Source organism: Pinus tabuliformis, chromosome 7 (assembly GCF_031772625.1).
Source record: "Pinus tabuliformis cultivar Carrire ecotype Pingquan chromosome 7, CPIR1, whole genome shotgun sequence".
In the NCBI taxonomy this organism is placed as follows: Eukaryota; Viridiplantae; Streptophyta; class Pinopsida; order Pinales; family Pinaceae; genus Pinus; species Pinus tabuliformis.
Window position 1 is genome coordinate 1,708,607,551 of NC_142293.1, and position 13,442 is coordinate 1,708,620,992.

Genomic DNA, 13,442 nt, shown 5'->3' on the forward strand with positions numbered 1-13,442 from the left:
TTAGCCTCCTCACGAGTTAACAACTTGTGTTGAATTTTGTTAACTAGAAAAGCTTGTTCAACTCCTAATTTAGAAAACTCACTAACAATAGCCAAATCAAATTGCTTAAAAGGAGATCGAAGGCGCACTTTGTATCATCATTCTTGAGCACAAGTTTGTGTGCAAGAGAGCTTGTGGAGGAACGAGGCAACAGTTTCTTGTGCGAATTATTGTGGAGAGCATTACTTCTTGGAAGTGCACATAGAAATAGAGGAAATACCTATTTAATAGGACCTCAACCAGCGCTATGAAATAGGGGCCTATTTCCTAAGGATTTGCGCTAGAAAATAGGAGCATCTAGTATGCATAGCAGGAGGAAGAAGATCAGCATCTTGCAGGTTGTTTCAAGCCTAAATTAAAGCTAAGAGATCAGATTGTATTATCTATTGAAACAGGGTTATTTGTAAGAGATATATTGCTCATTTTTCTCGGTCAAATTCTAAAGCAAACAAGGGTTTTCCCAGTCGGGTTCCTTAGAAAATTGTGTTGTTTCTTGTGTGAATTTGTGCAAATTATTTATGTTCTATTCCACTGCTATTTGGTAGAGAAATTTTGTGACTGTGAAAAAGAAAACTTATTTTCAGATTGTTCATACTAGCAGATCAGAATTCTCATGGAATTGTACAGTTTGGATGGAATTGTTTGAGCTTTACAGGGCTGCCAGCTGTTTTTGATAGATATCACCTAGCACGGGACTTGAACTTGACCAGAAAATCCAAAATAAAGATGCTTTAAATATTTTCAGTTCCATCTAAAACTCATTACTATAAAACATTACATTAGCAAATATATCACTATTACAGTAACTAAAAGACCATCTTTTGACTTGGGTATTGGAATGTGCCTAGAGGTTGTTCAAATCCAAAGGGGTTCTTTCTTTAGTGTCATTAGAATGTTACAGCCGACAACCAGTTTCAATGTTGTTTTTCTTCTTGGAATGCCTACAACAGGGAGTTGATTATAGAGTTCTTAACCAATCTAAAGCTAGAAGGATCGATGGAAGCAGATAGAACAATGTCTGTTAATTTCTTGACTGCCCAAGTGTTAAATTTGGCAACAGGGCCAAACATCACTTTGGACAATTCTTATGAGGCAGCTGATATTTTTCTTGGATTCCTCTTTCCGAGGGGTGTATGATTGATCTAAAGATCATCCCATTCTAACATGTACAAATAAAGTTATGAATTTATTTTGATTATGGACAAATTGTCAAGGTCGGCCAGCCATCAAATTAGCCTCCTCCAGCCTTCAACGTTGCATATAAATACAAGGTGCCTCCTCCTCATTTTGGCATCACTCTCATTCATCTTTCTCTCTCTCATCTTGATTGGGTACAGATTTCTGGGCTTCTCTCTCTCTCTCCACACGTGCAAAGGAAGGTCTGATTTTCTAGCTGCTGCGTTGACCAGATTTGACCGAAATTTCAAGAGGCCAAAATTTCAGGAGGCTGACTTTGACCAGCGTTGACTTCAGTTTTGTGAGGGAGACTTCTGTTTGGGCAAGCCGCAATTCTGGGCACAAAAACCGAGGCAGTTTGACCCCTGTGTTGACCAACATTGACTGCCCTAGTTCTGGTTGCTGTGTTGACTTTAGTTGACCAGGTTTGACTGGTTAATTTTAGACTGTTAAGGGCTGCATTATCTTGTTGTTGAAGGCCCAGTTGACCAAAGTTGACCAGGCTGTTTTGGAGGTCAATTTATGTTTCTATTTCTACTGTTTTGACTGATCAGATTAAGCAAATGAATATTGTAAATTGTACTCTCTCTGCTGAACTTTTGAAAAATTATAAGAAGAATTGATCAAGGGTTTCCCCACATTGGGGTTTGCCCCTGGTTGGTGCTATATCTTGTGTCCTCTTGTGTTGATTTGTCTTCTATTGTTGTTGTTTATGTTCTATCTGCATTTTACTATCATGATGATGTGATTATTGAACTAGATATTGATATTGGGCTAATAAAGAAATTGAAGTAAAAGTGCTCTAAGCATAAGAACATACCATTGTTATCCTAAAATTAACATGGAATCGGAGCTGAGGTGAAGACAAAGCCCAAGCAAGAGTGAGAAGAGCAATCACCAAGAGGAGAAATCATTGATCAAAGACAAGATTCAATGGCTTCCACATCCTACTTCAAGTCTGATTATAAGCTTCATGATAAGTATGATTATCATGCATGGAAGATGTCTCTTGATTTGATATTAGAAGAACAAGATGTGATGGATTATCTGCAGGGAAAAATTTCAGAACCTCCTTCTAATGCATCGGCTGCTGCGAAAATGAAATACAAGAAAGGTGAAGTCAAAGCCAAGAAGATCATCAGGGATTCTATTCATAAGCATTTAGTTGCTTACATTTCCGATTTGAACACATCAAAGGAGATATATGACAGGTTGGTTTGCATGTTCAAATCTAGCAATGCAAATCAAATTATTTTCCTCGAGAATAGCCTGAAGGATATAAAGAAGGGAAAAGGTGAGGATATTCAATCCTACTTTATGAGGATTACTAAGATCAAAAATGATCTTCTTTCGATTGGTGAAGTTATTGCTGACAGGGAGCTCACTCTCATTTCCCTTGGAGGTCTTCCTCCCGAATGGCATGTGTTCAACACTACTATTCTCAATAACGACAGAATTCTAGGTTTTGAAGAATTGCTGACTAGATGTTCTCAAGAAGAAACAAGGATGATGGAAGTGGAGATGTCTTCAAATAGGAATAATCCTACCACATTCTTTGTCATGCCAAGAAGAAGAACAATGCAGTTTCAAAGAAGCAAACTCGAGGAAGACCGAGATTCAAAAATGGAAGGAAGGGAAGGTGCTTCGTTTGCAACAAGTTTGGTCACTATGCCAGGGAGTGTCCAAATAGAAGGGATACATCTCATGATGATGATCACAATCATTCCAGGGGCAACATCAACAATCAAAGGAATGGCAAGTTCAACAACAAAGAGAAAAGATCGAGCTTCTAAAAGAACAAAAAACTCCAGATATGATGAGTCTATTGTTGTAAATTCTAAGCAAAAAGGAATTTTATCTTATATCTACCCTCTTTGCTGCCTCTTCTCTGGATACTTTGGGAAATTGGTTGATTGATAGTGGTGCCTCAAGGCACTTCACCAGGTATAAGGAAGCTCTTTCAAATCTAATAGAGAAGGATACAAATTTGGAAATTATCCTTGGAGACAATGCCACTTATCCCATGAAGGGAGTTGGGAATGTTACCCTTCAATTGAATCAAGGTAACATCATTCATCTTCAAGAAGTACTATATGTACCTAATCTAAAGAAGAATCTTGTGTCTATCTCGGCGATGGAAGACAAAGGACTTAAGGTGGCATTCATTGATGGAAAGGTACGTGTATGGAAAAGAAATTTCAAGAAGCATTTACTCTTGGAGGAAGTCCACTAGGAGCTATGTCTTGCGACACATCTCTTCAATCCGAACTATGGCACCGGAGGTTTGCTCATCTTCACTATAAGGCTCTACTTGATGCAAGGAAGATGGTTATAGGTATGCCTAAATTCAAAATAGAACATGAAGGTGTATGTCAGGGATGTGCCAAGGGAAAACATACAAGGGGACCATTCCCCTCAAGTGATAGCAAGACCACAGACATTTTGCATATGGTTCATTCTGATCTATCCGGTGCAACGCTCGTGAACTCATTGGGAGGATACTTATAATATGCAATCTTTATAGATGATTTCTCTCGCAAGACTTGGATATATTTCTTGAAGAAGAAGGACGAAGTATTCTCATGGTTTCGTTCTTTCAAAGCTTTGGTCGAAAATCAAACTGAGAAGAAAATCGAAATATTGAGGGTTGATAATGGAACCAAATAAGTTCAAAGATTATTGTAGAGAAGCTGGCATTAAGAGGGAGACTACTACCGGATATACTCTTGAGCAAAATGGTGTTGCTGAAAGGAAGAATCTTTCTATTGTAGAAGACACTTGTGCCCTGCTTCATGATCAAAGCCTTCCGAAGTTCTTATGGGCCGAAGTTGCAAACACCGCTATGTATGTTCAAAATAGATGCCCTCATCAAGTGTTGAACTCCAAGACCCCCGAAGAAGTTTTCACCGATAAGAAGCCTGATGTTTCTCACTTTAGAATTTTTGGTAGCCCCGTATATTTTCATGTGCCGAAAGAAAAGAGAAGCAAATTGGATGCTTCCAGGAAGAAAGGAACATTTGTGGGCTACAGTGAAACTTCTAAGGCATATAGAATCTATGTGCCTGTTCAAAGAGAAGTGGTGATAATTCATGATGTCACTTTCGATGAGGATGCTGCCCTTGGGAAGATTAGTAACCTTCCTCTTCCAAGAAAGGACAAAGAAGCAGATTCCGGAAAGCAGGGAGAATTGTAGGATGAGCAGATGCCTGATGCTGAAGGACCAATGGATCCCATTGATCCACCCCCTCATGAGCCCTCCTCCTCGAAAAGGAGACCCTCATGGCTTAGGAAGACTCTCGAAGATGCCAAGAGACATGTTGCACCTAGGGGACATTTCGTGAAAGTAAGAAGACGAATAGGTACCAAGGGTACTTAATTGCTATGAGCACCATTGTTCAATCTGAGCCTTGCACATTCGAAAAAGCTGCCAAACACCAGGTTTGGAAGGATGCAATGAACAAAGTGTATGAGTCAATTATGAAGAATGATGTTTGGGATGTGGTCCCTAGACCCAAGGACAAATTCGTTGTCACCTCAAAATGGCTCTTCAAGATCAAGCATGGAGCTAGTAGAAGTGTTGAAAAGTTGAAGCCCGGATTCGTTGCCCGAGGCTTCTCTCAAAAAGAAGGTGTAGATTATGATGAGATATTTGCACTGGTTGCCCACTACACCACCATCGTTCGACTATAGCCCTTGTTGCCACGTAAGGATGGAATCTTCATCAGATGGATGTCAAGATTGTCTTCTTGTATGGTTCACTTAAGGTGGAAATCTATGTAGAACAACCTGAGGGGTTCTAAGTTCAAGATCGTCAGTCACATGTATGTAGGTTGAAGAAAGCCCTCTATGGGTCGAAGCAAGCACCCCGAGCTTGGTATGAGAGGATCGATAGCTATCTAATGAAGCTAGGATTTACGAGAAGTGAAGTTGATCCTAACTTTTATTTTAAGGTTGAGAATGATAGACCTCTCATCTTGGTACTCTATGTGGACGATCTCTTTCTGACAGGTGTAGACCCTCTTAGTCATCAATGTAAGAGGGAGTTGGCTTCTGAATTCGAGATGAAGGACCTGGGACTGATGCATTACTTCCTAGGGTTGGAGGTCTGGCAAAAGCCAAGCAAGATTTTCCTTTCCCAAGGAAAATATATTGTGAAGATTCTTGAAAGATTTGGGATGGTGGACTGCAAGTTCGTGACTACTCCGATGGAACTTAACTTCAAGAAGTTATGCAGAAGTGCTACTGGGCCCGATTTGGGAAATCCTTCTGAGTATCATCAACTCATGGGGGCCTTGATGTTCTTGGTGAACTCCCGTCCGTACATATGTTTTGTAGTATACATTGAGCCAGTGTATGGTCGAGCCTCATCACATACATTGGATTGCTGCCAAGAATCTCTTGAGATATCTTCAGGGCACAACCAATTATGGATTGAGATACGCTACTAGGAATGTGAGGCTCCATGGTTACTTTGATGCAAACTGGGCTAGCAGTGTGGTAGATCGTAAAAGCACATTTGGATGTTGCTTCTCTCTAGGTTCTGCTTCGATATCATGGATGAGCAGGAAGCAGAAGTCGGTTGCCTTGAGCATCACTGAGGCTAAATATATTGTTGCTAGTTTGGCCTCCTATGAAGCTATTTGGTTGAGGAAGCTCTTTAGTGAGTTGTTTGGACATGCATTGGATACCACCGTGATCTTCTGCGGCAATCAGAGTGGGATTCATCTTTCGGAGAATCCCGTGTTTCATGACCACTCCAAGCATATTGATATCAGGTACCACTATATCTGGGATATGGTACAACGAGGAGCAATAAAGCTCCAACACATTGGGACTGATGATCAGGTCGCCGATATTCTTACCAAGCCCTTGGGAAAGGTCAAATTCTTAACCTTCCGTGAACGACTTGGAGTCGTGGAGAGACCCCCTTATGAGGGTCACGTCTGAGATGGATGTTGAGCTCTGGGAGCTCCGAGGGGCTTGGGGTACTTCTTGGAGCAATGAGCGACCATAGGGTGAGTGGTTCACCTTCCCCTAATGGTGCGCAATGTACAGGGTAAGTGGTTCACCTTCCCTTGTGATAACTCATGGTGGCATATGCATAGGATGAGTGGTTCACCTTCTCCTGCCGACACATCCTACCCCTGCAGTCTGGGACTCATGGGAAGTACCTCTCATTTGGCCAATGTGTAAAGAAATGAGGATAGGAATGGTACTATTGATGGACGCATCGTGTACTACCGTACTCCCTATGCTAGGATGTTGATATTGATCTGAGAGTAATGGAAATTGGCTTCGGGTCAGTTAAGAGTGGTATGACACACTCTTTATTATTGGAGACTGACTTCGGGTCAATGGAGAATGGTATGATACATTCTCGATCATTTCTTCTTTCTTCATGGTTCAACAGAGCAGAGCAGTGACAGGGATGGTACAGATTGTCAGACAGTTTGGCAGGGGATGTTCTCCCTAGTTGAGAGGGAGTGTTAAATTTGGCAACTAGGGCCAAACATCACTTTGGACAGCTCTTATGAGGCAGCTAATATTTTTCTTGGATTCCTCTTTCCGAGAGGTGTAGGATTGATCTAAACATCATCCCATTCTGACATATACAAATGAAGTTATGAATTTATTCAAGGTCGGCCAGCCATCAAATTAGCTTCCTCCAGCTTTCAACGTTGCATATAAATACAAGGTGCCTCCTCCTCATTTTGGCATCACTCTCATTCATCTTTCTCTCTCTCATCTTGATTGGGTACAAATTTATGGGCTTCTCTCTCTATACGTGCGAAGGAAAGTCTGATTTTCTAGCTGCTGCGTTGACCGGATTTGACCGAAATTTCAAGAGGCTGACTTTGACCAGCATTGACTTCAGTTTTGTGAGGGAGACTTCTATTTGGGCAGCCACAGTTCTGAGCACAAAAAACTGAGGCAGTTTGACCCCTGCATTGACCAGCGTTAACTGCCCTGGTTTTGGTTGCTGCATTGACTTTAGTTGACCAGGTTTGACCGGTTAATTTCAGACTGTTTTGGGCTGCATTATCTTGCTGTTGGAGGCCCAGTTGACCAAAGTTGACCAAGCTGTTTTGGAGGTCAATTTCTGTTTCTGTTTCTACTATTTTGGCTGATCAAATTGGGCAAGTGAATATTATAAATTGTACTCTCTCTCTCTGCTGAACTTTTGAAAAATTATAAGAAGAATTGATCAAGGGTTTCCCCACATTGGGATTTGTTCCTGCTGGTGCCATATCTTGTGTCCTCTTGTGTTGGCTTGTCTTCTACTGTTGTTGTTTATGTTCTAACTGCATGTTACTATCATGATGATGTGATTGCTGAACTGGATAATGATATTGGGCTAATAAAGAAATTGAAGTAAAATTGCTCTAAGCATAGAACATACCATTGTTATCCTAAAATTAACACCAAGAGAGGGCCATGAAGTCCCAAAGTTGCTCTTCCATTGTGCATGCATATGGGCAAATGTTTGGTGACTTTGTAGGGAAAAAATGGTCCTCCTCGCACAGAAATTCAAAGTTCTATTTATCCAAGGTTGAACATAAGGATATGAACAATGACAGCATACAAGTGCTGCAATACAATGAAATACAGAGCCTGATTTCTCATACCCAAAATTTTGCAGTATTTCAAAAATTCTAAATCACTTAACAGAAGACATTAAGGTTTGGACAACCCATTGTTAAAATCCCTTAAGGCACACTTTTACATGCATTGGTTGTGTTCCTCTCTGCACGAACATGAATTCTGGCACTTGGAGACAATCTTTAAGGTGTAATTTTTACTAGAAGAAAAAGCAATGGATCCACGCTGTTATCAAATATGTTCTTCTAACCTCTTGGTACTCGGGAAGAATACAACCTAAAACGAGTTTTATTTGGTTTCCAGCAAGGACAAATTTAAGGACAAATTTTTCTTAAGGTGTACAAACCTTAGCAAATCTTACTAGTATGCAAACTATAAAATTTATTAGAAATTTCAACTATAATTGTTCTTGTTTCAAAGATATAAGAGAAGGATATGCATGTCTGGACATGATGTTTCAAGAACTAAGATTTTATTCTGTCGCGGACGAATAACCGAAGTTACAGTAATAAAGAAATAAAGGACGTTCTGATGGTGATTATCAGGTTTTAAAATTCACTGGATGATTACAAAGAATTTATACCATCTTGTGCTCGTGCTGTTGAATATAGGCAGATAGAACGTCCTCAAATAAGGCAGACTGCAAACTGCGAAAGACAGCTTGATGAACCAACAACCTGGCAACTTATCTTGGACGGTGGCCATTTCTACTTGCAATTATTTTATTAACTAAACACTGCTCAACCGATGACAATGTATTAGTGAGATTGATGTGATGGCAATAGTGGGCAGTATACTCTATAGATGGGGAATCAAAGACACTCGATAACTACGGATTTCTTAGCTGGAAATCAATTATTTTATAAAATTGAGCTATAGAAATCTGCAATGTGAAACTGCAATAGTATTCGAGAACCACATTCTAACTTAGTCTAACAAACCAGAACCTCTGAGGTTTGCAGAAGCTAAACTGCATCATCATTGACATAGAAAATGAAAAAGGGCTATATTTCACTGGTAGTTAATATAAGCTAAATAGAATTAATGACAAATCATTATCTAAGAAAATGGGTTTTCGCTGTGCTATGTGATAATTTGACTCAAAATATGTTTGACTAAATTGACCCGAAGTTTTGGCAACTGTGGCTAGTTCGTGGCGTACTCTGAGCAAATTCCTTTGGATTTACTTTAAGTTCAGTTTAAGTTACCCAAGTTTCCAAGAAAATCAACCTGTCCAAAATAAACCTTATAAAATAATTCCCTATAAAATCAAGGCATAAACTCCAAAGTGGATAGTACGCTTGTGTGTGACAACTATTACCGGGGTCTTCCCTGCGACTCGAACCTTGATTCATATTCTGAAAATCCTCGCCCTCTGAGCTCCATCAAACACTAGAACTGACAACAAAAAAGTGGGGCATACACTACGAAGTATATTAAATTCCATAAGAGAAACTAAAAGATATGCTGTTTGGCAATAGCATTAACCTCACCTGTTGCATCCTAGTCGCAGAAAGGAAACGGGAACCGGGATTAAACCTCGAATTTACAACCCTGAACTTCAAATATATGGCAATTTAGTGTTAACCTAAGATGAAATTGTGTTTATCATATTCGTTGTTGAAAGGAAGAATTTGCTGAAGCGGTACCTATGGTCTGACAGCGTTTTCCATAGCGTTGTTCTCTGCATGTTGGTGTCCATGGGCCGTGGAATTTAGCAGTTAGGCGAGTTCATTTTCAAACCCTAAGGCGCCATTGAAACCCTTACCCGAAAGCATGTTCTGTAACCGCCAAACACACGCAGTAGCTTGTCGTTTACCTCATAGTGACTTTTCTGTTATATTTAGCTCCAAGATTTTAATTCATAGATCAAATACACTATTTGAATGTTGTCAAGATATCAACGTGATTTTAAGAGATTACATGTTTAAATTCATTGATAGTGAGAGTTTTTGAATGTTATCAAGGTATTTGTGAAAAAATTGTATTAAACAAGGTTATATAGTTAGTGTGTTTTGAAAAAATTTATTATATTAGCTATTTTTTTTTTTTTGCCTCTTAGTTTAATTAATTGAATTTTTTAAATGGTAGTAGAATAAAAATTCATTGTAATTAATTATACTTGTAGATTTTAATCATTTCACATAACTTATGTTTTGTTGAATATAGATTACATATGCATTGAAATTATGTTCTATTGCGATATAATTTTGATGCAAATATATATCATTAGTGACTTACAATAAGTAGGAATGCAGAATATCTTATCTATAAAAAAAACAATAATAATAACATCAATTTATCTTGGATGTGTGCTTATATTATCACAATATGTCATTTTCTTTTAAAGTTTGATGATAGAGTTGATAAAGATATTGAAAAATGAAAAAAATAAACATTATTAAATTATTAAATTTAATAAACATTGTAGAGTATAGAGTAACCTAAAAAAACAATATGGTAAAAACTCGATTTGCAACAAGATTTTCAATTTATGAAACTTGGTAAAGCACATTTACACAAAATTATCTATAGGAAGTTTTATTTTACTTGTAGTAAAGCACGTTGACATAAATCCCCTATTTGTCTTTTTTCCTTGGCATGAAACCAAAAACGCGGCCATGTAGTAGTAGTAGGAGCTAAATAATTGTGAAAGCAGATAGCGGAGATATATGTAAAAATAAATTACAATTTCTAGCATACCATTGAGCAAATGATCAAAGTTATATCATTTTATACATAGAATTCATTTTTTTTTTTATTTTCTCGCTATTGCCATAAAGTTTAATGTAAATACAAATGTTATTTTTCTTTTAATAGGCACATATGATAAATTAGCTATTTTTTGCATGTCATAGTGTATTTTGAAATAGTTTATAATGTTTTTCCAATATAGCTTTGATTACATAGATAAAATAATGCTTCCCAAGGCGCATACACACAATTTTAAAATTCCTATGAGATGAAATAGAAACCTAATGACACCTAGTCAAAGGTCGGAGCTTGTTCGTTTGATAGCGTGTGAAGGGAGATAATGTCGACTCCCAACCATGGCGTGGACGTGGAAAGAGATTAAGTCGACCCTTGGAAATATTCATATTGCATTTCAAAGTTGTGCCCTCACAGTGTAAAATGCATGTATGATATTTTTTTGCTTTTCAACAAAACCCTAATTCAAAGGAAAGTGGTTGCAAGTGTTGGACTTTGTGATTGTAGAAGCTAGGTGCCATGGAATCAGGATAGCTTTCAGCTTATTAATAATTTCGATGCATATCGTGGGAGGGGTTGGTATGTTCAGTGGGCTCGTGATGCTCGGCAGAGCAGAGAAAAATAATTTAATATGTTTCCCATGAAGAGACTTGGATTGAAGAAGATTCTTTTGTCACGGTTTGATGTTCGGTAAAGCATAGAAAAATAATTTAATGTGTTTCCCATGAAGAGACCTAGACTGAAGAATATTCGTCTGTCACAGTTTTTCTATATCAGGGGAGGAAGGGTTGATGAGGAAATCAGAGTAGAGAGGAAGGGAGTGGGGTCGGTGTTCAGATCCCACAGGCACCACAGGAAGGGACCTGCCCGTTTTCACAATCTCGACTACGAGGACCACAGGGGGACCACAGGAAGGGACCTACCCACTTTTGCGATCTCGATTATGGAGAGCACAATGGCTACATCAAGGGCATTGTCTCCGATGTTATCCATGGCACAAGGTGGGGTGTCACACTTTTGAGGGTGAGTTTCAGGATTGCCTTACGCTACAGGTACACGAAAGAGCTTTTCATCGCAACCGAGGGTATGCATACGGGGCAATTGGTTTATTGCAGTAAGAAGGCCAATCTTTGATACTTAGTCTTGGAAACATGGTTCGTAAACTTGCAATATTCAATGATGATATGATATCCAAGACATGACTAGGAGACATGTCTGTTGTTATGTCTTTGTTGTGATTTCCATTTTGAGACTTTAAATAACATGAACACATTCATTCAGATTTATAGCATAATGTAAGAAATTACAACATTTGGCACAAGGTGGGGTGTCACACTTTTGAGGGTGAGTTTCAGGATTGCCTTACGCTACAGGTACACGAAAGAGCTTTTCATCGCAACCGAGGGTATGCATACGGGGCAGTTGGTTTATTGCAGTAAGAAGGCCAATCTTTGATACTTAGTCTTGGAAACATGGTTCGTAAACTTGCAATATTCAATGATGATATGATATCCAAGACATCACTAGGAGACATGTCTGTTGTTATGTCTTTGTTGTGATTTCCATTTTGAGACTTTAAATAACATGAGCACATTCATTCATATTTATAGCATAATGTAAGAAATTACAACATTTGGCACAAGGTGGGGTGTCACACTTTTGAGGGTGAGTTTCAGGATTGCCTTACGCTATAGGTACACGAAAGAGCTTTTCATCGCAACCGAGGGTATGCATACGGGGCAGTTGGTTTATTGCAGTAAGAAGGCCAATCTTTGATACTTAGTCTTGGAAACATGGTTCGTAAACTTGCAATATTCAATGATGATATGATATCCAAGACATGACTAGGAGACATGTCTGTTGTTATGTCTTTGTTGTGATTTCCATTTTGAGACTTGAAATAACATGAGCACATTCATTCAGATTGATAGCATAATGTAACAAATTACAACATTTTGACTAAACAAAATTCAATGCTTAAGGAAAAAGAGTAGAGTATAGCAAAAGTTTGCATTGGACGTTTCTCAAAATACTTCGACTAAATAGAATTCAGTGCTTATAAAACTATTTAGTTGACAAGAATCGAAACTCACACATAGCAAGACACATAAAAATTTGCAAACAGTGTTTCAAAACATTTATGTCACTATGAGCAAAAAAAAGAATTCCTCTACTTGACATGAATGTTTTACAGTGTAAAAGTTTTTTTGTGGTTGAACATAGTGATGTTCATTGTTCCTTCAGCATTGACATTTAAGATCTATAATAACTTGGTGTATTGCTTTTTGCACTTTTATCATCCCTGCATGAGGAAAAAAATAATACAAAGTTCTTATTGATGTTTGCATAAATAGAAAATTGCAACATTTTGTTATATGACTAAAAAGTAAAGTTGAGAGGAAGGAGATGATACCTAAGGAGAGAAGAGAAAGTTGCTAGTTGGAACTTTGGGTTGTTTTGTTTTGTCTATTGTTATTGTCAGCGTCCAGAATCTCATCATCGACATTGAGAGTGAAAAGACCATGTATCTATAAATTCCGCAACATATGAATATTTTATTTTATTTTTGTAGATATTCTTGGTAAGACATAGTAGCCAATTCAGGGATTAGTTGCTTTAGAATTAACCTGTTTATGAGACAACATCACTGGATGCTATTATCAGGAGTTCTTGTAGTGCAATTGATAAAATGTTAAAAAAGAAAAGGGGTTTTTTGTTTGCACTTAACATAAAATATTGACAAATCTTCTATCATTGCAAAGGAAAACATTGGGCAACTACATGTTGCACAAATAGGTTCAAATGGTGCATAACAACCCTAGTAAAAAATCCATGTAAAAAATATATAAGCCCAAGGTCATGGGACACATATTCCAAGCTGAATGGTGGGAAAAACATCCTAGTGTGTGTTCATTTTG

General features: G+C 38.2%; 1 protein-coding gene across 6 annotated transcripts in view; it reads right to left on the reverse strand.

Annotated features, from left to right (window-relative positions):
* Positions 1–9,691, reverse strand: part of LOC149255164 (uncharacterized protein ycf20-like) — a 32,057-nt gene extending 22,366 nt beyond the window's left edge. The window contains exons 1-3 of one of the 6 annotated variants that reach the window (XM_089460363.1): positions 9,465–9,685; positions 9,309–9,369; positions 9,137–9,213 (exon numbers count right to left, since the gene is read on the reverse strand). In XM_089460363.1, coding sequence (XP_089316489.1) covers positions 9,137–9,201 — 65 coding nt within the window. In that variant the 5' untranslated portion in view covers positions 9,202–9,213; positions 9,309–9,369; positions 9,465–9,685. Of the gene's footprint in view, positions 1–9,136; positions 9,214–9,308; positions 9,375–9,464 lie in introns of all 6 variants that reach the window. The other 5 variants (XM_089460364.1, XM_089460366.1, XM_089460368.1 and 2 more) reach the window with 5 other exon arrangements.
* Between the last annotated feature and the right edge of the window lie 3,751 nt (positions 9,692–13,442).